The sequence below is a fragment of the Schistocerca cancellata genome, chromosome 3 (genome assembly GCF_023864275.1).
Source record: "Schistocerca cancellata isolate TAMUIC-IGC-003103 chromosome 3, iqSchCanc2.1, whole genome shotgun sequence".
NCBI classification, from domain to species: Eukaryota; Metazoa; Arthropoda; class Insecta; order Orthoptera; family Acrididae; genus Schistocerca; species Schistocerca cancellata.
Genome location: NC_064628.1, coordinates 735569274 through 735595960, shown reverse-complemented (window position 1 = coordinate 735595960; position 26687 = coordinate 735569274). Strand labels below are relative to the sequence as shown.

Here is a 26687-nt window from a genome sequence, read left to right as displayed (position 1 = left end):
GCTGTAATTAGAGCACCGGGTCCACTTTCCTTTGGAATTGATTGTCCCCCCTCTTAGGCATTTCAGACCACCTTCGAGCTGTGCTGTAGGGAAGAACAGACCATCCATAGGCCTCCTGTAACACTGTATAGGCTCAGCTTAAGATTTGTTACCTTCTCCATTGCAGCGGTAGGCGATACTGAACATGTCTGAGCTTGCCTGCCTCTCATAGGCAGGAACCAGAAGTTCTAACAAGAATACTACTACGGCGTGTTTGTTGTACATTAAGCTAAGAAAATATCACAAGATTAAATTTTAGCCCGAGAAATTATGACCACAGAACAAATTATGATCATTCTTTAATGAAAAGCTCTCGTAGTACACTGGCTAATCTGCAGACACGAATTCCAGATGTGGAACTGGACAAGGAAAAAAGGTCGCAAAGATTACTAGGACAACAGTGACTGCAGTAACACGTAAAGATTTACTTCAGGCAGACTCTTCGGTGTCTCTTAAGAGGAGGGGACAGGAAGAGGAACTAGCCCACTCCTGGAATCTGGGTGTAGATTAATTCTCTATAATTTCTAGCAATCATTGTTTCCGAATCCACTAAACTGCGATGGAAAATACTACAACCTTAGCAGTCATTATGTGTCTTGCGTTTTCTTATTAGTCACTGTACTCACGGGCATTATTGCGATTCCTTGGAACGGCTGTGGATTAGCCATTTTTCTGCACTCAAGGTGGATGCGAACTTTTACAGAACAGAATGAAGTTTCTCTCGTTCAGCCTTCACTGTGCCGCAGAAAGGACTCGGTTCAGGAGCACCTTCGTGCACAAATTCCGTCGCCATTCCTCAAAACATCATGGACATGGCAGCTACCTATGTGCCAGCCATCCATTACAGACACTCACAAGAGCTGCTTGATGGCGTTGCAATCATGACAGTAGTTGTCATTTGTCTGTGGACTAGGAAACACATGCTGGCTTAGTGACTCGGAGTTACGTATTATAATGCGAACGGGAGAATACAGCCTCGCTGCAATGTATGCGTGCACGTCTATACTCCATCCCAAGCTCATCAGTCGTAAAAGCAAAATTCCGTTTTCGCGCTAGAAGAGGGGGAAAATATGCTCTCCAGGATAGGGACCTTCTCAAAGTCTGTGAGACATCACAGCACAATACGTGACAAACTGTACAGACGAGGAGTACCTTAGTGCTGTCCTAGGGTGGTGGAAGTTGATTTTATCAGCCAATTAATGAAAGTTACGCATGATTTGCCATATTCACTGTCGCATATTGTCCACGTACTACGCTTTGTTTCATACGCACAGATGACGATCCTACGAGCAGCAATGCTATATGGCCCTCCTAAGGTACGCAAGGATAGAATTCCTGTACGACTTGTAGTTAATAACATTGGCGCACCTATATGCAGACGTCAATATACCTGAAACCCATTCTCAGCGAGTATGTGGGGAAGTACGAACGTCACATTCACAACTCCGCCTCAGTTAACTGCGGCTCCTGGGTACGAAAGTACCCTCTTTAGGCCGGCCGCGGTGGTCTAGCGGTTCTGGCGCTGCAGTCCGGAACCGCGGGACTGCTACGGTCGCAGGTTCGAATCCTGCCTCGGGCATGGGTGTGTGTGATGTCCTTAGGTTAGTTAGGTTTAAGTAGTTCTAAGTTGTAGGGGACTTATGACCTAAGATGTTGAGTTCCATAGTGCTCAGAGCCATTTGAACCATTTGAACCCTCTTTAGGAGGGTACTTTCTCCTCTTTAGGTGAATTACACTTTGTGATTCCTCGAACACATCGCAGAAAGTTCGTCGATTGTTTCACAGAATTTTTCTGGTATTAACTTATATCCTGTTTGGCGGAAAATATTATGAACAAACCGATGGTTCGTTATCGCCTGTCGTGGTGAATCTATTCGTGGAACGTTTTGAAGCAGAGACACTAGAATGAGTGAAGCTGAGACCTACTTGTTTCCATCGGTATTGCACGACACCATTACGATGTGGAGACATCGAGCGGAAAAGTTGCAAGTCTTACTTTAACATTTGAATTCTTTGCATCGATTCACGGTGAAATCTGAAAGAGATGATCCTCGATGTGTTAGTCAAGAGCAGACAGGATGAATCCCAAGGTCACAGAGTATAATGAACAGTTACACACAGTAATCTTTATCTTCACCCCTCGATCCATCAACATCAGACACATAGAAATTCGGTGCTAAGGGCTCTGGTCCATAGAGGCCCAACACTTTCAGACAAGGAAATTCTTGCCCTATAATTATAGCACCTACGACTGGTTTTATGACGCAATGGGTACTCAGAGCATCAAAATGAACAGGGGATGTATTTAAAATACAGAACATTTAAGAAAATGTTGAGACTAAGACCGAGAAGGAGCAGCCACAGTCCCATGTCTGCCATATGTTGGTCAAACACCCTGAAAATATCGGTGGACTCGTACCGAAACGCGACATCCAGTTTATCTCCCTCCCTTCAACTACGGTAAGAAGTATTACTTGTAATGTTAAAGACGATCTGAGTCTCCCAAAACCAGTGGTATATCGCTCTCCATGAGAATGTGGGGCGTCTTGCGTTGGAAAAATTATCAGTGCAGTCGTGGAGAGAGTTCAAACGGTTCAAATGGCTCTGAGCGCTATAGGACATAACATCTGAGGTCATCAGTCCCCTAGAACTTAGAACTACTTAAACCTAACTAACCTAAGGACATCACACATATCTATGAGCGCGGCAGGATTCAAACCTGCGACCGTCACGGTCGTGCGGTTCCAGACTGAAGCGCCTAGAACCGATCGGCCACATCGGCCGGCTCGAGGAGAGGCTAGGAATATCAGCGAAACACACGAATATAACAACAAAGCAAGACAGCTCTCTCGGAACACTGCCTCGAATATAATCACGAAATTAAGTATGACGAGACCAGTATCGTGGTGCAAACAAGAACATTTTGGGATAGCCTAACTGAGGAATCTGTCGAAATAAAGACATCAGAAAATCTAATAAACGAGGACGGAGATTTCCTTGGGTCCGAAACATAATTTATTAAAATGTCGCCGAAGATCTCATCCATCAGACTTAGAATACGCAGAGGGAACTGGCGTTTCGCGCAGTATCAGTGCATGCTCCGCAAAACGAAAGAGCATCAGAGGGCGCAGTGGACGACGACAATCGAACTCGGCTATAAATAGCGCCGTGAGCCCAATAATAGCTCACAGTCTGGCTGGATGAGGCAGCGAGCAAACACGATAACAAAACTCGTAGCATCTGAAGAAGGAGGATGCCTTGACTGTCTAAATATTGTGCAGAAAACGTAAACAACAGCTCGGCTTAAGAACCGGACTCTCACTATTCCGGTGGCAACTATGTTCCTGTCAATAACATGAAGGACTTACATCGCATTTACTGCTGAAATATGCTTTCCATTCAGGTAGCTAAGTAATAAATTTTCAGCCTTTTGACCACCTAAAAGTTGTGTGTACTTTTATCAAATTTAGTTTTTGGGGTGCGACATGTATTCAGATTCATCGCTTCAGTTATGTCAAAAATGGCAGCTCCGAATCTTGCCATTCCGTAGAAAAATCTCTGTGAATGGCTATGAGGAGACGCGTGATACTTTTCTGAAACAAAGAACCACAGTTACACTTGGTTTATTGTCCAGTTTGCATATTTTGAAATGATGACCGAAATGTGAGTACATATGAGCGTGTACAACATGTGATGGAAGAAAATGATACTCTTAGAAATAGTCGTAAATACAAAGCATTCGAACAAATTGTTTAACTTGGAACTTTATACTTGTGGCGTGATAATATTAAGTTGACTGTTTTTACTTAGGAGAGTTGCCGAAATTTCTTTATATTAAAAGATTTTAGTTTCTAAGGAGAACTCTGATTTCGAAATAAGTTCAAAAATTTCAATGAAGTATTAGAATTATTTTTTGTCATAAGGCTTCCGGTAATTTTTAAGCAAAGAAAATCCACTATTACAGCTTGGAATACTTGCGATCAAGCAAAAATTAAAAAGGACATCCCTGCGGTATTTCTAAAATCACTCGGGGAAGAGGAACCTAAGCGACTGTTCAAGTTGATTTGTACATTCTTTGTGACTGAAAATACACCGTCCGACTTACGGGTAAATATTATTTACGGTTGCAAAGAGAGTGAGGGTAAAAAGTGCGAAACCTGTCGTAGAATCAGCTTGACAGGTCATACATCGAAGTTATTGGCAGGAATACTTAATGGCACTGGATAGGCCAGTATGACGTTGTACATGGTTATGGTAATATTGCTTAAGAAAAATGAAGACGCATCCACATGGCTTGGCGACTTAGGATAATCATTCAAAATTGTTAAATGGTGCATATATTTCTCTTCCTAGAAGATATATTGGGAAAATGGGTAATATACAATACGTATAAGAAACAAGAGGGAACAATAGAAGTGGATAACCAAGAGCGAAGTACTCGGATGAAGCACTATGTTGGACAGGGATGCAGCCTTTTTCTTTTTCCACACTTCTGTTCAATCTGTGCATCAAAAAGCAGGAACGGTAATAAATGACAGGTTCGGAAAAGATTTAAAAGTCAGTGTAAAAGAATGTCAGTGATAAATTCGCTGGTGACATCGCTAATCCCAGTGGAAGTGAAGAGGAATGACAAGACGTGTTGAACGGATTGAACAGTCTAATGAATACTGAATGTGGATTGAGGGTTAAGTCAGAAAAGACGTAAGGTATGTGGAACTGCAGAACAGAGTTCAGTTTCAAACTCAACATCAAAAATGAGGAACACGAAGTAGACGAAGTTAAGGGACACTGCTACCTTGTGAGAAAAACAGCACATGGCGTAAGTCACAAAGACGACATAAAAAAATTTACCTGCATAGACGATGATAGCATTCCTGCCCAAAAGAAGTTTACTAGTATCAAAAATTGGCCTTCACTTGGGCCAGAAATTTCGGAGTACGTACATATGGAGCACAGAATTGTCGAAAGTGAATCACGGATGGGAAAAGCAGTAATGAAGAGGATCAAAGCGTTTGAGATGTGGTGCTGTAGAAGTATGCAGAAAATTAAGTGAAGCGATAAATAGGAGGAGTTTCTCCGGAATGGAAAAAGAATGAACGTATGAGGAACGCTGACAAGAAGTGGGGACCGGATGATAGGATATGTATTAAGACAACAGAGAGAAACTACAAGGTGCTATTGGGAGATCAAGAGGGTAAAATCTGTAGAGGAAGACAGAAATTGGAATATATCTAACCAATAATTGATGACTTTGATGCAAATGTTATTCTAAGATGCAGAGGGTGGTTCACGAGATAAAGTCGTGGTGGGTTGTAGCAAAGCTGCCAGAAGACTGATGATCCAAAACAGAGAATATGATTTCCTGAATCTGCATCACGAGGCTGAGTGCACCCCGTTCAGATTTTCCTTCAAGAAGAAATCCTTGGTAGCGCTCGGAACTGAACCAGAGTTCCCTGCACATCATTTATACGCGTGCGCCGCTCAGTTACAGATGAAATCTTGATGGGTGTAGTAATACCGTATATTATAGGTAAACGTAACGCTATTCGTCCATAACTAGCCACTACTATGAAATACACGTAATGTACACTGCAGTGCCAAAGAAACTGATACGAGCCTTTGTATTCAAATACAGATAAATGTAAAGAGACAGAATACGGCGCTGCGATTGCCAACGCCTATATAAGACAACAAGTGTATGGCGCAGTTATTAGATCGGTTACTGCTGCTACAACGCAAGATAATCAGGATTTAAGTGAGTTCGAACGTGATGTTATACTCGGCGCACGAGCGATGGGACACAGCATCTCCGAGATAGCGATGAAGTGAGATTTTCCCATACGACCATTTCACGAGTGTACCATGATTATGAGGAATCCGGTAAAACACCAAATCTCCGACATTGTTGCGGCCGGAAACAGATCCTGAAAGAACGGGACCAACGACGAGAACGAGAGAGAAAGAGGATCTTTCAACGTGACAGAATTGTAACCCTTCCGCAAATTGTTGCAGATTTCAGTGCTGGGCCGTCAACAAGCGTCAGGGTGCGAACCATTCAACAAAACATCATCTACACGGGCTTTCGGAGCCGAAGGCCCACTGGTGTATCCTTGATAACTGCATCACTCAAATCTTTACGCCTCGCCTGGGCTTGCCGACACCGACGTCGGACTTTTGGATACATGTTGGTTGGTCAGACGAACCTGTTAAAAATTATATCGCGCGGATGTATGCGTACGACTAGCGAGTCAACCTCATCAATGAATGGCCCCTCCATGTCAGTAAGAGACTGTTCAAGGTGGTGGAGGCTCTGTAATAGAGTGGGGCGTGTACCGTTGGAGTGATATGGGACCCCTGATACCTCTAGATACGCCGCTGACAGGTACGACTACGTAAGCATCCTGTCTGATCACCTGAATCCAATCATGTCCATTGTGGATTCCGACGTAATCATCCTGTCTGATCACCTTAATCCAGTCATGTCTATTGTGCATTCCAGCGGACTTGTCCAATTCCAGCAGGACAATGCGACATCCCACACGTCCAGAATTCCTACAAACTGGCTCCAGGAATACTGTTCTTTGTTTAACCACTTCCACTGGCCACCAAACTCACCAGAAATGGACATTATTGAGCATATGTGTGTTGTCTTGCAGCGTGCTGATCAGTTGAGATCTCCACTCCCTCGTACTCTTAGGGATTTATGGATAACCCTGCAGGATTCATGGTGTCAGTTCCCTCCAGAACGAATTCAGACATTAGTCGAATTCATGCCACGTTGTGTTGTGGCACTTCTGCGTGCTCGCGGGGGCCCTACACGATATTAGGGAGGTGTACAAATTTCTTTGGCTCTTCAGTGTATATTCTGCTTTATTTGTAAAATTAGAAACCTCTGGAGACGCGGTTTGGATTTCCTGTTCACTCAACGTTATGCTTTGACAGGTATTTTCCTCTCATAATATCACCATCCTCATTTCCCTGGTTACATGCGTTCGTCAATGGAACTACCACAAACTTTAACATTTCAATGTCATAAAAAGTGCTGAGTGGTCGATGTTCTCTAAAGCGATGTACTGAAGTTTCTACGAGTATGACTTGGTTGATCTTGTCTGTCTTTCGCCGATTCCAAAAGTCAAGATACCTGTGAGGCATCGGCACACCAGACCAAGGTGCATAAAACTCAATGAAGGGAAATGTAATAATGATTTACATCAGTAGATGATGTTGTAATTGACTTTCCTTGTCCACTGATTCGATATGCCGCCTGGAATAGAGGCTTAGATTAGAAACTTTTTTCGAAAAATTGAATTAACACAATAGGTGTTGATCTGACCAACTGCGTATGTGTTGGCTTCTGATTTCTGATACTTAAGGTACACATTACTTTTCGGAATACCATGTTTATTACTGATAAAACTTTATAATAATTGCATTGGCACTTAGATTTTTTTATTCTGTTGTAGGTTTCAACGCGAATTTGATCTGGTGATAATGGAAATGTTCTTATACATGTGTTACTTCGGCCTTGTTCATAAACTGGGACACCCACCAGTTGTAGGCTTCTGGTCAGCAGAGCTATTCCCACAGCTGCATCGAATGATGGGTAACCCTATTAATCCTGCATATTTCCCGGATATTGGGGATAGCTACACGGATCACATGACATTTTGGGAAAGAGTTGTCAATGCGTATCATGTACTGGATATTGACATTAGAATAACATCCGTATCGTTAGTAGCACCCCAAGACGAAGTAATGAGAGCTCATTTCGGCAATGATTGTCCTAGCACAGGCATAATGCAATACAACCTTAGCCTTTTACTCGCAAACAGTCATTTCTGTTCTGGATATCCGCTACCTATGCAACCTAATGTGATACAGATGACAGGACTTCATATCAAAGGAGCACAAAACCCGCTGCCGAAGGTACGTACCTACCTGAACTTCATTCCTTTGCGAATGACTAAATTGAGGAGTAATGGTGTGACTGGTATTACAGGATATACAATCTTTCCTGGATGGAGCGAAACATGGATTCATATACTTCAGTCTCGGTTCGAACGTAAAGAGCAACACGCTTCCTGAAGTCACACGTGAAGCCTTGATGGCGGCTTTTTCGGAACTGCCTCAGAGGGTCCTTTGGAAATTTGAAGACGATACTCTGCCAGGAAAACCTAGCAACGTAATGATTTCAAAGTGGCTCCCACAAGAAGAGGTATTGGGTAAGTCATTCAAATTTAAATCTTTGATAATGTGTTATTGCAGCTAAAAATAAGCGTATAAATGAGCACGAGTGGTCCAGAGGGCAATTGAAATGGGTTTGGTGTCCGCGACCGCATTCAGTGTAATTAGGAGGAGAAATGAAATGGATCATAGTACACTAACAGAAGTCAGAAGTGTTTCATTATGAAGCTCAAGTCATATAATTATCAACGTAAGTACAGATGTTCATCACCTTATAGGTATTAAACTTTCATTCCTTTCGGAAATGGAGTGCATCATCAATATCTGTATGAGGTGTAACTCACAGGGATACGAACACACATTTCTATTCTTTGTCGTGCCTTTGCCATTCCTAAAGCCAGACGTTACTTTGCTGAAATATGCCATGAAGGGTACCATGACTGCTACAAACAGGCGGGTACTCAACCTCCTTCCAGCAATTATCCCTTTGCTATGTCCAGTACATCTCCACACCATTTTTATGTGTCTGGAGGACCGCTGCTTAATATGATCATCCACACGGACGTCTACAGGTCCGTTGGTGTTAATGTCGCTGCGTCAGACAGAAGCGATAGTAATCACTGAACACCATAGAATACCACTCGCTGTGAGACACGATTCTTGCTCTACACCACGCACGTTTCCATTGACTGTGCTACAGCGTCAAGGCAAGTCACGCATGGCAATTCGGTATCTCAACCTGCTTCTAGTAATGCGTTTCCGACGCTCCGTGGTGATATTCAGCATGCTATGTACGCCTGATTTTAACTATTATCATCTCTATACTCGTTATAGCCAGTCGAACAATTTCAAGATGTTGTCGTGGGGTTGTGTATGTGGAAGAAAACATGACTACTATGTTTACCTAACTCTTGTCCATCATCTCAGCGCTCAGTGTGCGGTCACTGCATTACGGCAGTCTGTCTGCGCAAAACTGTCGACGTGATACTCCAATACCTCTCATGCCAACAATTCGACCTGTATCAAATCCCAAAATTTACATGTACATGTTCTCCGGGCTTGCTGACTCCCACCCCAAAAATTCCAGGAACGTTCCACTTTAATCAACACTTATACGAACCGAAACTCATGAAGTTATTTCATTCATCTTTTATATGCTTCGAAACAGAAGTACCAGTGACCTATGCAAGAATTATTTTACTTTATTTACTGACGAACTCCCTTCACATTATTTACTGACGAGCTTCCTTCACATTTCCTTTAGTGTTCTTATTTGGTTGATTCAGTAGCTAATTCCTGATCAGCTTCCATGACTGAAGGACGGCATGGTGGTGCCATAAATTTCGTCGTAATCAGAGGTCTGAAATATTTAAGTAGATTCTTGAATTAGGCTGTTCTTCTGCAGGTAGTAACTGAAAGTTGGGATATCTATAAGGGCTGTTTGCAAAGTAAGGAACGATTTGTCCCCATGTGGAAACTACAGTGAAAATCCGATCTCATGCTTAATCCACTACCATGTAAGTTATCAGTGTGTACTGATTAATCTGAAATTCTTTCCTGTGAAAATATAAAACTGCTCAAGAAAGTTATTAGTGGTTAGTAAGCTGTATGGTCATTGTCTTCTCAACCCACGCTGTTGATGAACCAAATTGTTCTTTAATGTGTTTGTAATACGAAAGAGCGTATGTCAGAATTAATTAAAATAAAACACTGAGCGTGTGAACTTATTAATGCATAAGAACATCAAATAGTGCTGGACCCTTATCATTGAATGGTTGAGATATGAAGTGTGCGGGTGTTAAATTTGATCAGCAACTCATCGTGTGAAGTTTATTCAGTCACGGTAAGCATATGGGTAGTGGTAAATGCAAACAATGTCTTTTGGTTAACGCACCAGGGACGGAGGTGGAGGAAATGATACTAACGACGGCTTTGATTGCTTCCAGTGGTGGGATACTTGTGTGTGGACGGGTTAAGTCAAGATGCGGATAGTTTTAGTTTGATGTGCGATTTTTGTAGCTATGGAAGGAGGCAACCTCTCTGTCCACCAAGAGTGGAGTGAATGATTTTGCACCTTTTGGATGGGATCAATACCTCCTCTCCCTACCCAGATCGAGTTAGTTACGGTTGATGAGTACTCCCCACGTTAATCTTAAGGGCATTTATATGAAATGGAATTAATCCAGAATTGAATAAAAGGTACCTTTCCTGTACTCAACAGTTAAGGATATTTCCTTTCCCCGTCACATGCTCATATGTCAAAATCAATAGGAGCATAGTAAAGTCATCAGCTAGTATACTGTGGGCGCCACTCGCTACACGCAGTATTCATATGCGAAAAGAGGCTCTCAGAATTCTGCTTTCTCGTCAAGCTTGCTGTAGACAGAATAATAAATGTCAGATGAGTTTAAACTTCGAATCCATTTGTTCTTAACCGAGAGCCGCAATTTATCCTAGATACCAATCCATCTGCCGTTATAGCCTGTTATAACTAGTCACTGTAGAGTACGAACTCTGTGGTGAAAATGTAGCTGAAGTGAGATGAGGGGCCAATGGGGCGAAAGAGAGAGGTTCACTGTGCGTCGTCTTCTCATTTGCAGATTTATAAAGCGTTTTCCCTGATGTGGTACTTTTATTAGTTCAAGCTTGGACATTCTTACAATTAGAACAAAAACTCACTGAGAACGTGTTAGTGAGCGGGCCTATGCACCTGTCACAACCTCGCTCGTCCAATTTCTCTATCTAAGGAACCTCCGTTAGATACAAGAAATGTAGGGGAAAGCTAACTAACAGAAAAAAGTAAGAGAATCAAAATTTTTACTAAAACGCTCCCGTGGCTGCGATTTATTTTTATTGTATTAGTTTGTTCTCTGGCTGCCCAACTACTGACAATTACATAAACATTTGTAATGATAATAGCGAATTTCCGAGACAACTGTTGTATTTTATTTTATCACTCCAAGAAAGAAATTTTCGTATTACTATGTTGAGGGGGTTTATAATTGTCAATAATATTTCACCCGAGTAACATTTCTGGGTTGCATCATTGGAAAGAGATAACTAATTCCACAAGAAACTAATGCTGTATAAAAATAGCCACACATGAAACGAATGGAGATATAATTTATAATTGGTAATTATAATTCACTCGAGTAAGATTTCTGGGTTGCATCATTGGAAACAGATAACTAATCCCACAAGAAACTAACGCTGTACAAAAATAGCCACACATGAAATGAAGGGAGATGATTCTTTATCTGGTATCAGCCACCTGGTGTGGACCTGTGGAGTCAGTAGTGTATTACGATAGCTATAACTCGGTGTCTTCACATATTAGAGCATGGGTATGAATGTCCGTCTCTTGAAATTAGCATTCGATGTGGACGTAAATTTACAGCTGTCAGGCACTTTGTGACGCTTGAGCGTAGAGAAATTCTGAGTTTGGCCTGATGTCTGGCGCAATGTGAATTACCAGGCAGTAGGTGATATAGATCTGCCAGGTCAGAGGGATGATCTACGCGTTACTCAGAGGTTAAAACTTTCATTCTGTCGACATGATAGGGATAATACCCGTGAGCATATCTCATTCTCATCATTGATGTGTTACGTCATGGTGATGGTTTCGACATGGAATACCATGTTTTTTTATGCTTCAGTTCTCCCAACGATCTGTTCTCACATCATTTGTGAGGTTTTCCTGGATCGGTACCATATATCACATGCGCCTTTCGTCACAGATGTTACGAAGTCTGTAGAAAGCGAAGGTACGAAGAAAGATATTCCTTCCGTCATACTACACTGTCCGATTTCTTCGACTAGTTCTATCATTCCTGAATAACCTTTTATCCAGGGATATTGCAGCGATACGTGCTGTGCGATACACGATAAATTAATTTCTGTAAGTCTTGGAAATAATTCTTAGTCTTCAGGTTCCAGGATACTTGTTCTAGCTTTTTTCTTGATCGATTCACGAATCTATCGTTATAAGAATATTATATTGAGACTGTACAGAGCGTATCTGCATGCCTCACTTAGTGCTAAGACCTGGACTGTAAATCAACTGGTTCTAAAGGGAAGATGGTTCACGAATGCGGTCATTAGTGGGAGAGAAGCATGCACATCCAGCTCCTTGAATCGACGGATGTCAAAACATATCACATCGTCGGGCGCTCGGACAAAAAGGTTAATGATATTTAGTTCATCACTGGTAGACGTGAACAAATGGTTTTCTCCATATTTTATAGATGGCTTATAACACAGAATCTTGTACCCAGGTCTCAGTCGAATGGTGCTGTCTACCTGACGGTAACTAAAGACTAACTGACGTTTTTAGTTTCTCTGTGGTGTGTCCCTGACGCTGAACAATTATGTGAACATCCTGAATCCCTGAAGAAGTGAGTATCCTGATTTCGCTGCTCTTCAACATATAAATCTCTGGGTTAATAAATACCTAGGAATTTTGAATGGCATCCATCAGCAAGATATTGCTCGGGGTGGAATTCATCATGCCCAGACCAACTATAATAATAGGGGTCTGCGGCTGTCAGTTGTGTTCAGGATTTGTTTTATTCAGGACATATCCATACATTTCAGAACTGTTATACACAATGGTACCATAGTGCAGCTCTGATCGAAAGAGGCCTCGGCACAGTGAGAGAAATATCGTTGCGTCAGTTTCCAACCACATTCGACCCACTGTACATTGTATGTTGAGTGCTTTCCTGTCATATATTTTATTTATTTATTTAATTTGATCTCACTAGGTCCATAAGTCTCTCTCTTACATCGGGCCAATGTTTCACATATACAATGCTCTTTTACATTATAGCTAAGCAAGAAAAAACAGTTTAAATATGATAGATAGTGTTAAAATGGGTTGAGGCAAGTGTCTAACTCATCTCATTCTGCCAAAGCCTAGACCAACTTTTCACAAGAACATTATGTAACTCTATATAAAGTGAGAGCATTGTTTGTTCCATTGACATCTTGAGAAGATGAAGCAGATGATGTCATGTTCGGACAGACATAACCAATTACAAACTTGTACTCACGCCACTCTTCATTTTCAGCATAAGCCCTTTTCTGCTTAGAAAATAAGCTCGTAAAAGGATGCAATTTTAATAAGCACGCAGAGAAATATTGGAGTATTATTTTGGCAACATTGGGTCAAGGTGCTCGTGATGTAACATATGTCATTTCGGTCAGTGTGACATTTGAATAAAATTAGAGTACAATGAAGAAGAAAAGTGACAGATATATCCCACAATATTCACCGTTCAAGGGCATTATCGACAAAGTTATACCATCTGGCATGCATCACAAAATAGTGCAATGCCACCAAAATTGTGAATGGCCAACAAAATGGCGTGGTCCTTCAGTTCTGGCTGTTCCTCTATCCTCCTTTCGAAACGTCACGGATGCTCTCCACTGCACCTAGTGCGATCAACACTAACGCTGCATATTGTGGCCCGCGTCTGCTTGTTACTGCGCCTATTAGCTTAACGTGGCAGTTACAGTTAAACATAGTACTGTGGCTTGAGTCCTATCTCCCGTATTGGCATCTCTATCGACACCTCTCAATTAAAATCTTTCTCGAGCGTCCAGATTTAAAATAAAAAGCCGGACAGGTGCGGATATGACTCCTCCTCTGAGGTTTCCGTGCAAACTTAATTATTTATATACGTAACTATAATAATTTCGTATGGCTCATTAGCATTATACAGGGTGTAAATTATAAGTTGACAAACAAGAATCACTCCAAAAATAAGGTTCACACGAAAAAATGTGTACAATCCAAAGTTGATTATTTTCGAGGGGGACATCTGCTGGTGCTAAAATTTGCTCGCCACCCCAGGAGGTGGGGTGGGAGGCAACTTTAAAATTTTCTAATGGGGACCCCATTTTTATTGCAGAATCGAATTATACATAAAAAACTACGTACATTTTATATTAAACATTTGTATTGATTCATGGTATTTGGCGCTGTAATTCAAGAAAATCCATGTTCTCATTTTTGCGTGTAAAATGGTTGCAGATAAATAAAAAAAAATTATTTACTTCTTAAATTTTGATTCACTGAAACTAAAAGTCTCCCTCTCATCCCACAGGGTGGGTTCTGATAGAGAGGAATTAGAATTTTACAAACGTTGACCCAAATATTAATTTTTGCGGCAGATACGTTTAAGTTTTGTTTGTTTCGTGGTCATGAGGCCACACAACTTTTAATTATCAAACAAATAATATGACTAGCTAACTACCAAACCAAACATCCTACTTACTAACGACTGAATTCATTAACTATAAAACTAACTGATACAAGAATCTAATTTTTATAATAAATATTAATATCTGGGTCATCATTTGTAAAACTCCAATTCCTCTCTCTCAAACCCCACCGTCTGGAGAGAGACAGAGAGAGAGAGAGAGAGAGAGTTTTAGTTTAAGTAAATCGATATTTACGAAGTAAATAAGCATTTTTTATTTATCCGTAACCATTTACACGCAAAAATGAGAACATGGATTTTCTTGAAATACAGCGCCAACTACCAAGAATCTAAACAAATGCTTAAGACAAATTGTACGTACTTTATTATGTAGAATCTGATCATGCAATAAAAAAAGGGGGGTTCCATTTGAAATTTTAAAGTTGACTCCCACCCCACACACAGGGGGCTGGTGTGGCGGGCTAAGTTTAGCACTAGCAGATGTCCCTCTCGAGAACAATTAACTTTGTGTCCTACACACATTTTCGTGTGAGCTTTTTTTTTCAAGTTGTCCTGGTTTGTCAACTTAAAAAATTTGCGCCATGTATAAGTCTTTCTATTTGATACCACTTCAGCGACTTCAATGTCCTTAAACTACGGCAGTTTCCGAACTAGGAAAAGAGGATTTTAAGTTTAAAGTGGAATCCGAAGGACGTGTTGTTTCAGGAGACTTTTCACATCGTTAAGAGTTGAATGCTGGTTTATATATATATATATATATATATATATATATATATATATATATATATACATATATATATATATATATATAGGGTGAGTCACCTATCATTACCGCTGGATATATTTAGTAAGCCACATCAAATACTGACGAATCGATTCCACAGACCGAACGTGAGGAGAGGGGCTAGTGTAATTGGTTAATACAAACCATAACAAAATGCACGGAAGTATGTTTTTTAACACAAACCTACGTTTTTTTAAATGGAACCCAGTTAGTTTTGTTAGAACATCTGAACATATAAACAAATGCGTAATCAGTGCCGTTTGTTGCATTGTAAAATGTTAATTACATCCGGAGATATTGTAACCTAAAGTTGACGCTTGAGTACCACTCCTCCGCTGTTCGATCGTGTGTATCGGAGAGCATCGAATTACATAGGGATCCAAAGGGAACGGTGATGGACCTTAGGTACAGAAGAGACTGGAACAGCACATTACGTCGACATGCTACCACCTTTTTACTGGTCTTTGTCACTGACGCAAATGTACATTACCATGAGGGGTGAGGTACACGTACACACGTGGTTTCCGTTTTCAATTACGGAGTGGAATAGAGTGTGTCCCGACAAGTCAGGCCAATAGATGTTCAATGTGGTGGCCATTATTTGCTGCACACAATTGCAATCTCTGGCGCAATGAATGTCGTACACGCCGCAGTACACCTGCTGTGATGTCGCCGCAGGCTGCCACAATACGTTGTTTCATATCCTCTGGGGTTGTAGGCACATCATGGTACACATTCTCCTTTAACGTACCCCACAGAAAGAAGTCCAGAGTTGTAAGATCAGGAGAACGGGCTGGCTAATTTATGCGTCCTCCACGTCCTATGAAACGGCCGTCGAACATCCTGTCAAGGGTCAGCCTAGTGTTAATTGCGGAATGTGCAGGTGCACCATCATGCTGATACCACATACGTCGACGCGTTTCCAGTGGGACATTTTCGAGCAACGTTGGCAGATCATTCTGTAGAAACGCGATGTATGTTGCAGCTGTTTGGGCCCCTGCAATGACGTGAGGACCAATGAGGTGGTCGCCAATGATTCCGCACCATACATTTACAGTCCACGGTCGCTGTCGCTCTACCTATCTGAGCCAGCGAGGATTGTCCACGGACCAGTAATGCATGTTCCGTAGATTCACTGTCTCGTGGCTTGTGAAACCCGCTTCATCGGCAAACAGGTAGATCTGCAACGCATTCTCTGTTAATGCCCATTGAAAGAATTTCATTCGAAGATTAAAGTCATCACCATGTAATTGCTGATGTAGCGACACATGAAACGGGTGAAAGCGGTGACGATGCAGTATGCGCATGACACTACTTTGACTCAGTCCACCGGCTCTCGCAATGTCCCGTGTACTCATGTGTGGGTTCATGGCAACAGCAGCTAACACACCAACTGCACCTGCTTCTCCTATGACGAGCCTGTTACGGACCCGTTTGCGAGCTAGGACCATACCTATTGCATACAGTTGGCGGTAGATGTTTTGCAATGTGCGGCACGTTGGATGCTCTCTGTCCGGGTACCGTTCTGCATACACCCTGCAGGCTTCAGCTGCATTTCGTCGACACTCGCCATAGATGAGTATCATGTCCGCCTTTTCAGAGTTCGAATACACCATGGTCACAGTTCCTACAACACTACACTATCACAGACGTCTGGTAACAGGGTGTACTACAGTTGGTCTGCGTGCAGAGACAAATGCAGAATAACAATAGCAGCAAGCGCTACATGCGGACACTGCGACAGCTAGACCAAACCACAACAGTGCACTACAGCCACACTCGTAAACACGGTCGTCATCGTAAACACGTCCCTGCAGATGCTGCTCGCCGACCGTGGTCCGTGTTTGTTACGACACGCAACTGAACGTCGGAGCTTTCAAGCGTCAACTTTAGGTTACAATATCTCCGGATGAAATAAACATTTTACAATGCAACAAACGGCACTGATTACGTATTTGTTTATATGTTCAGATGTGCTAACAAAAATAACGTGGTTCCATTTAAAAAAGCCTAGGTTTGTATTAAAAAACATACTTCCGCGCATTTTTGTATGGTTTGTATTAAACAATTTCACTGGCCCCTCTCCTCACGTTCGGTCTGTGGAATCGATTCGTCAGTATTTGATGTGGTTTACGAAATATATCCAGCGGTAACATTAGGTGACTCACCCTGAACATACAGGGCAATTACAAATGATTGAAGCGATTTCATAAATTCACTGTAGCTCCATTCATTGACATATGGTCACGACACACTACAGATACGTATAAAAACTCATAAAGTTTTGTTCGGCTGAAGCCGCACTTCAGGTTTCTACCGCCAGAGCGCTCGAGAGCGCAGTGAGACAAAATGGCGACAGGAGCCGAGAAAGCGTATGTCGTGCTTGAAATGCACTCACATCAGTCAGTCATAACAGTGCAACGACACTTCAGGACGAAGTTCAACAAAGATCCACCAACTGCTAACTCCATTCGGCGATGGTATGCGCAGTTTAAGGCTTCTGGATGCCTCTGTAAGGGTAAATCAACGGGTCGGCCTGCAGTGAGCGAAGAAACGGTTGAACGCGTGCGGGCAAGTTTCACGCGTAGCCCGCGGAAGTCGACGAATAAAGCAAGCAGGGAACTAAACGTACCACAGCCGACGGTTTGGAAAATCTTACGGAAAAGGCTAAAGCAGAAGCCTTACCGTTTCGAACTCATTGATGGGGACATGCTGCGCCGAGCGTGGGAGGAACTTGATTATCGGCTTGATGTCTGCCGAATCACTAAAGGCTCACATATCGAACATTTGTGAATGCCTAAAAAAACTTCTTGAGCTTTTGTATGTGTGTGCAAAGCATCGTGAAAATATCTCAAATAATAAAGTTATAGTAGAGCTGTGAAATCGCTTCAATCGTTTGTAATAACCCTGTATATATTTCTTATTCTTTTCATTTCGTCAAAATTACTTTCGATCGTTGTCGTCCAGGAGTAGTCGTGCTATAATTATTCGGTTGTAACTGAATAGGCACTTATCGGAATCTGCAATATTCTTCGGTACAGGGAATACTAGGTGCACGTGTCATTTAGAACTTTTAATTAACTGAAAGTGTAATTTCGTATATATAAAGAAATAGTTAGCACCGTTTGCAATAAATAAACTGTTGCTCCTTTATTGTAAGGCGCTAGTCGCTAACTAATTGTTATACCGGGCAACGGAGATCATTGCTGTTAAATGACGGTTTGGATACTACTAAGTTTTGTAAATTACACTTCTTTGTCTTAGGTACCGTATCTACATAGGCTCATCACTTTCAATATTTTACTATTCTTCCAGTGGTGGTATTCTAGGAGTCAGTAATGGTGATATGATACGACCCTGTTAGATAAATGACTGATCTAAAATTCATTTACACTATAACACGTGCAACACTAAACGCTCTTTTATTGAGTTAAGAAAAACTACTATGTTGCCTAACCTTCCATAATCTAAATGTGGAACAGGTGAGATCTTACTCTGATGAGTTGCCGCTGGTGCGATGTAAAGCATTATTCGTCTACAAACGATGGCAACAGGCTCTTATTTATCGTAGCACCGTATAGCAATTTTGGGCCCATAGTACTCGTCTTGAAAATTAATTCCGCTTGATGACAATGTACTGAGCCCAATTACAACATCATAATATTCCTGGCCATATATTAAAAATCGTGCAGTTTATTCCTCACATTCCCGCACATCGCGTCTGCGCTTGACCACTTGTCGACAGCGACTCTCTCTACCGACCACTTCTGCCCGACACTGCGTTTAAGTGCCCCAAAACAATACTTCTTACCTCAAATGTATTATTTGACGCATACAATAGCAAACTTCCCTGACTGGGCCACCGTTTTCCATCCATTATAATATTATATTCCTTTTATTTAGTATGTTTGCATTAATTCTTTAACATTGAATTATATGACGATATTAGTAAAATAATAAAAGATTCATATGACAGAAATTATATCCACTTACATTATGGTTATAGAATTAATTATGTGGAAATTTTATTAGGTACTGTGTTTTGTTTCACATTCCCCCATATCATTGGTCTAGACTGTCAAATATAAGCTAAAGGAAGCGTCCCAACAAGCAACAAAAAGGTGATAACATTGGTTACTTTTCAATGTAATCAAATCAGAAAATTTAGAGAACTATGTTGCTCTGTTTTTTACACAGTCGTCGTGAAATACTCACATGAAAATTGTTTACTGTTAATATACTTCCTATCAAGAAATATCCTCTCACATGCACAGGTATGTACACTAGGAACATTATTACACATGCTACATTTTTGTCTAGCATTCTGTTACAAATCAAATAAAGTGTGTAATTGCACCTGGTTAAATCAATGTCTGTTTCCTATATTAGTGATCCTCATTAGTTAATGTACCATGAAAGTTAATTACCATTAATCAAGTAAATCATTTAAATTGTTCACATCGTGTTGACACCATCTGTGTCCACATAACAATTTATAATCACTGTTTTTATTTGTGACACTATATGGTTTACATCTATACTATATTCTCTTTTTATAATCACTTTCTCATAATTTATTTCTCCTAAAAATAGAAAAGGATTAAAGGTGCACTGCCTGGTATCATTTGCAGCTCAGCTTTCACTTTTGGCATGCTTGTGGTCTATGTGCATAGGCACACCTTTACATATGTAATTTATTTCATTTTTCTATTCCTCTCATAATGTAACAAACACCGTTTTGTGCTCTAACAAACGTCCACCTATTTCTGTTTCACCTGCAACTTAAATGACAGGTCTACCTTCATCTGAAGTCACTAATTAGATGTACAATATATCCTCTAATAGTAATTGCTATTCATTTAATGAAAGTAAAAGTAAAAATACAAACGAAAATAAAACTAATTACGAAAAACGATTATTTGCTTATATTATAAATATTAATTATTGCTGCTCTGGTGTTTCAAGTCCAAAAGTCTTATCTTTTACTGCGTGAGGGTATATAGGGCAGAAAACATTAGGGTGTGGAATGCTTTCAATTTCATACAGTTCATAAGAAATAAATTTGAATTTAGAGAATTCATTGTGCATTTCATTAGCTTTTTCGTGAATTTTCATGAGGACACTCTTCCATATCTTAAATTTTATCTATTTTGAATTAGAATCACGTCTGTTAATTCGTGCCTCAGCACGTTTCAGTGAAGTGTCAACCTAGATCGTAATTCTGGTACAATGCTCTTCCCTTAACATTCCATCCAGGCTCGAATGAATTCTGAGATTGAAGTATTTAAACCGAACCGTATAACTCTATATACATAGCATTTTCCTGCTAAAATGAATGCTGTCAATTTTCTTGCTTCCTTTAAAAAGAGATATCTGACAAGAGCCAGGAGTGAGATTGAGACTATGCCGCACATTGTGAAACTTTTGCAACACTTCATCTAAACATTCAGGACGATCCGTTCCATGTTTCACAATCATATTAACATCACGTACATATGTCCAGTTTCCAACACCATTATCTTTTTTCTCTACGAAAACGAGTGGATTATTGTATTGACTCTGAGGTGGATTATTGTATTCATTCTTAGATCGTGCTACAACGCCCCATCCCTCTATGTGGTTTGACTCTTTCTCCACTGCTTCTTTCCTAGCTAATGATACCTGGTAACTGATCGAACAAACGCCTCATTGGGTAACGTTCCCGTACCTGACAGCGCTTCTCTGCAAATATCTCCGTGTCATTAATCAGAAAATTACACAATTCTTCCATCTGCTCCGTAGAAATACGCTAAACGTTTAACACTACAGTTGCAAATCCATCATAGAAGGGAGATATCATGTTCACTTTTCTAACGTGATAACAATAACATTAGTTCAAAGGGAACGTAACTAGATTTAACGCTGTATCTTAATCGTCAGCCGTCCTTTCAACTTCATCGAAAGTTATTTCTAATTTACTTTCTCCCAAGACATTCTTATCGTAGTGAATAATCACCTTGTGTTTCATCATCGAGTCCATGCAGTCAATAATTTCAGTACTGAAATGAGACACCACCAGAAACGTTTGCTCAAAGAAGATGCTCTTAATAGACAATTATACCAAGACTTGAGTCTTGACTTATTTACGATAGACACCAGTGGCACCTATTACTTTTAGTTCCACAATAGGCATTTCAGCTATATCTGTTACAGTTTCAATATGCTCATAAAAGGGCTGAGACAGAACACTAACTTGGCTAACTCTACCCATTAACACCTGTGTTTCTATTCCACATGCTCCATTAGGTATACTAATTTGATCGCGTCAATTCGACTGGCTGCGTTTACCTTCCGTTAAAAGATCTTACTTCACTTCCAAATCAGTCCACAAAACGTCATCTCATTAAAACATTTTATGTGTGTTTTCCTACCTTCTCCTGTTCCCACCCTTCTTTTGATACAAAACACGTTTAAATATCGAAATATTTAAATGATTGGCAGGCCCACTGTCTTCATCACTGTCCGCTGAGCGAACAACTTCTACTTCACTTCGCATACGTTGCAGTCATCTGATTCACTCACAAATTTTATTTAGCTTTCAGAAGCTACATAATCTTGCCGTATGCCACAGTTTATGGCTGTCCATTCACATCGGTCGATTTCGACTTTATTGCAAATGGCATCAACAAAACTACTATACATGTGCACTTCACGTGCCCCATCCTTCTCATTATACTCATTTTCAGAAATCTCAGCAATATTACTCATTATACGCTCATTAACTTTACCTACGAGGGTGATCAAATGAAATTCTTAAATTTGTAATAACAAATAGAAATTTCGCGCAGTTATCCTGTAAGTTGGTAAGCGTGCTACAAACAGCGTGAAGAATGGCCTGTATGTCGCAGCATAGTGCAGATCCACACATACCGTCGCAGTATCACTATAAAGATGGCCGCCCCACTTGCGACTTGCACCAGGGAAGAACAGCGTTCTATTATTCGGTTTTTGCGTGGTGAAGGTGTGAAACATTCAGCATGGTGGCCTTGCTATCAGTGTTCCTTCTAACCATAATTCGTGAGTAGCAGTCATCCACTGCAGTAGTAGCCCTTGGGCGGCCTGAGTGACGCATGTCATTGACAGTTCCTGTTGTCTCTGTATCTCCTCGATGTCCAAACAACATCGCTTTGATTCACTCCGATACGAATGGGCACTTCCTTTGTTGAGAGCCCTTCCTGGCACAAAGTAATAATGCGGACGTCATCGAGCCGCGGTAATGACCGTCTAGGCATGGTTGAACTACAGACAACAAGAGCCGTGTACCTCCTTCCTGGTAGAATGACTGGACCTGATCGGCTGTCCGCCCTCCCCCTCCCCTCCCCCGTCTAATAGGCGCTCTCATGCATGGTTGTTTATATCTCTCGGCGGGTTAATTGACATGTCCGAACAAAGGGACTGTGTCTGTGATCCAATATCCACAGTCAACGTCTGTCTTCAGGAGTTCTTGGAACTCGGGTGATGCAAATCTGTTTTTGATGTTTGTACTTTATTAGCAGGCCACCGTATCACTTTTACTTCTATATATCCTAAACTGTTTGTATAAGTGGCCCAACTATACTTATTCTGTTAAGCACTGACATGTTGTGTCTGCACTTGCTGCATCCAAATGAAGGTTAAATGATTTAAAATGGATTTACCGAGGTTACTAAACCGTCATTAAGGAAGCAATTGAATTCTCATGTAGCAAAGTAATAATCTCGACAACGATGTGGCAAGTAAACCTGAATTGCCTTGCTCTAACCATTTTCTGCAACCCCACTAAATCATGTCAGTTAAAGACAATGGTGCCTCGTGACGGCATATACTACCTTAGTCTTAAAAAAAAAACCTTCAGGATGGTGAACCGACCGCACCACGATCCAGATCACTTAAATACTATCTATGAGTATCGTCTTTTGTTTTTCATGGACGACTATGCGGATTCCAGTTCCTCATAAGACGCAAATTTCTTAATTTCTAAATCACTTTTAGTAGATGAAGACCTTGAATGTTTCAGCGCTCGGTACATTAAACTGAGCTTCTGCTTACATAAATTTGTAGTGAGAGAATTGTCATAGATATGGTATGGATTGCCTCACTGAAGAATGATCATTAGTTTGGTTGCTATTTTAACTGATTTCGCCAGTTTGCCTTTTCATACTTACCAGTGCAATATAATGCAGGGAGACAATCGATTAAATCCATTTCTATGAGCAAGAATGGATACATTATCACGCGGCATGGTGCACAACGTAAAAGCACTTGACTCTAACTGAGGTGACTTTAGATTAAACTACCTGAGCGCCGATTTAGATGCTGGCTCTCGTGTTTTCTCCAAACCATTTCAGACGCAGTGGCAATACTTTGTTTAGAAACGACCGCTTACCAGTTCCTATGTCCCAATAGCGGTTCAGTCTTGGACCAGTCTAGATTTTTTGCCATCTCGAATGAACATGTAGTCGCTCCCTTCCCTCCTACTAGTCAGGCATAACGTCAGATTCATATGAAGACCGCCGTAATGATATTTCTGGAGGACTGTGCGTTGCGACATTTCACCTCCCCGACTACACTACGTTACGAAATTTAGTAACATTTGTTACGTCGGTGCCACTTGTTACGTTATATATATATATAAATTATTATTTATATATATTCTTCCCCCCCCCCCCCCCCTTGAACCATGGACCTTGCCGTTGGTGGGGAGGCTTGCGTGCCTCAGCGATACAGATAGCCGTACCGTAGGTACAACCACAACAGAGGGGTATCTGTTGAGAGGCCAGACAAACGTGTGGTTCCAGAAGAGGGGCAGCAGCCTTTTCAGTAGTTGCAGGGGCAACATTCTGGATGATTGACTGATCTGGACTTGTAAAATAACCAAAACGGCCTTGCTGTGCTGGTACTGCGAAAGGCTGAAAGGAAGGGGAAACTACGGCCGTAATTTTTCCCGAGGGCATGCAGCTTTACTGTATGATTAAATGATGATGGCGTCTTCTTGGGTAAAATATTCCGGAGGTAAAATAGTCCGCCATTCGGATCTCCGGGCGGGGACTACTCAAGAGGATGTCGTTATCAGGAGAAAGAAAACTGGCGTTCTACGGATCGGAGCGTGAAATGTCAGATCCCTTAATCGGGCAGGTAGGTTAGAAAATTTAAAAAGGGAAATGGATAGGTTAAAGTTAGATATAGTGGGAATTAGTGAAGTTCGGTGGCAGGAGGAACAAGACTTCTGGTCAGGTGACTACGGGGTTATAAACACAAAGTCAAATAGGGGTAATGCAGGAGTAGGTTTAATAATGAATAGGAAAATAGGGGCGGGTAAACTACTACAAACAGCACAGTGAACGCATTATTGTGGCCAAGATAGATACGAAGCCCACACCTACTACAGTAGTACAAGTTTATATGCCAACTAGCTCTGCAGATGACGAAGCAATTGAAGAAATGTATGATGAAATAAAAGAAATTATTCAGATAGTGAAGGGAGACGAAAATTTAATAGTCATGGGTGACTGGAATTCGAGTGTAGGAAAAGGGAGAGAAGGAAACGTAGTAGGTGAAAATGGATTGGGGCTAAGAAATGAGAGAGGAAGCCGCCTGGTAGAATTTTGTACAGAGCACAACTTAATCATAGCTAACACTTGGTTTAAGAATCATGACACAAGGTTGTATACATGGAAGAACCCTGGAGATACTAAAAGGTATCAGATAGATTATATAATGGTAAGACAGAGATTTAGGAACCAGGTTTTAAATTGTAAGACATTTCCAGGGGCAGATTTGGACTCTGACCACAATCTATTGGTCAGATTAAAACTGTAGATTAAAACTGAAGAAACTGCAAAAAGGTGGGAATTTAAGGAGATGGGACCTGGATAAACTGAAAGAACCAGGGGTTGTACAGAGTTTCAGGGAGAGGATAAGGGAACAATTGACAGGAATGGGGGAAAGAAATACAGAAGAAGAAGAATGGGTACCTTTGAGGGATGAAGTAGTGAAGGCAGCAGAGGATCAAGTGGGTAAAAAGACGAGGGCTAGTAGAAATCCTAGGGTAACAGAAGAAATATTGAATTTAATTGATGAAAGGAGAAAATATAAAAATGCAGTAAATGAAGCAGGCAAAAAGGAACACAAACGTCTCAAAAATGAGATCGACAGGAAGTGCAGAATGGCTAAGCAGGGATGGCTAGAGGACAAATGTAAGGATGTAGAGGCTTGTCTCACTAGGGGTAAGATAGATACTGCCTACAGGAAAATTAAAGAGACCTTTGGAGATAAGAGAGCCACTTGTATGAACATCAAGAGCTCACATGGAAACCCAGTTCTAAGCAAAGAATGGAAAGCAGAAAGGTGGAAGGAGTGTATAGAGGGTCTATACAAGGGCGATGTACTTGAGGACAATATTATGGAAATGGAAGAGGATGTAGATGAAGATGAAATGGGAGATACGATACTGCGTGAAGAGTTTGACAGAGCACTGAAAGACCTGAGTCGAAACAAGGCCCCCGGAGTAGACAACATTCCATTGGAACTACTGACGGCCTTGGGAGAGCCAGTCCTGACAAAACTCTACCATCTGGTGAGCAAGATGTATGAAACAGGCGAAATACCCTCAGACTTCAAGAAGAATGTAATAATTCCAATCTCAAAGAAAGCAGGTGTTGACAGTTGTGAAAATTACCGAACAATCATTTTAATAAGCCACAGATGCAAAATACTAACACGAATTCTTTACAGACGAATGGAAAAACTAGTAGAAGCCTACCTCGGGGAAGATCAGTTTGGATTCCGTAGAAATACTGGAACACGTGAGGCAATACTGACCTTACGACTTATCTTAGAAGAAAGATTAAGGAAAGGCAAACCTACGTTTCTAGCATTTGTAGACGTAGAGAAAGCTTTTGACAAATTTGACTGGAATACTCTCTTTCAAATTCTAAAGGTGGCAGGGGTAAAATACAGGGAGCGAAAGGCTATTTACAGTTTGTACAGATGGCAGTTATAAGAGTCGAGGGGCATGAGAGGGAAGCAGCGGTTGGGAAGGGTGTGAGACAGGGTTGTAGCCTCTCCCCAATGTTATTCAATCTGTATATTGAGCAAGCAGTAAAGGAAACAAAAGAAAAATTTGGAGTAGGTATTAAAATCCATGGAGAAGAAATAAAAACTTTGAGGTTCGCCGATGACATTGTAATTCTGTCAGAGACAGCAAAGGACTTGGAAGAGCAGTTGAACGGAATGGATGGTATCTTGAAGGGAGGATATAAGATGAACATCAACAAAAGCAATACGAGGATAATGGAATGTAGTCGAATTAAGTCGGGTGATGTTGAGGGCATTAGACTAGGAAATGAGACACTCAAAGTAGTAAAGGAGTTTTGCTATTTGGGGAGCTAAATAACTGATGATGGTCGAAGTAGAGAGGATATAAAATGTAGACTGGC

The 26687-nt window shown here is 41.1% G+C and overlaps 1 protein-coding gene across 1 annotated transcript in view; it reads left to right on the top strand.

Annotated features, from left to right (window-relative positions):
* The window catches only part of LOC126176992 (UDP-glucosyltransferase 2-like), a 93824-nt gene that overhangs the window by 52837 nt on the left and 14300 nt on the right, over positions 1-26687 (top strand). Inside the window, exons 4-5 of the mRNA XM_049924203.1 lie at positions 7503-7965; positions 8039-8261. Coding sequence (XP_049780160.1) covers positions 7503-7965; positions 8039-8261 — 686 coding nt within the window. The remainder of the gene's footprint in view (positions 1-7502; positions 7966-8038; positions 8262-26687) is intronic.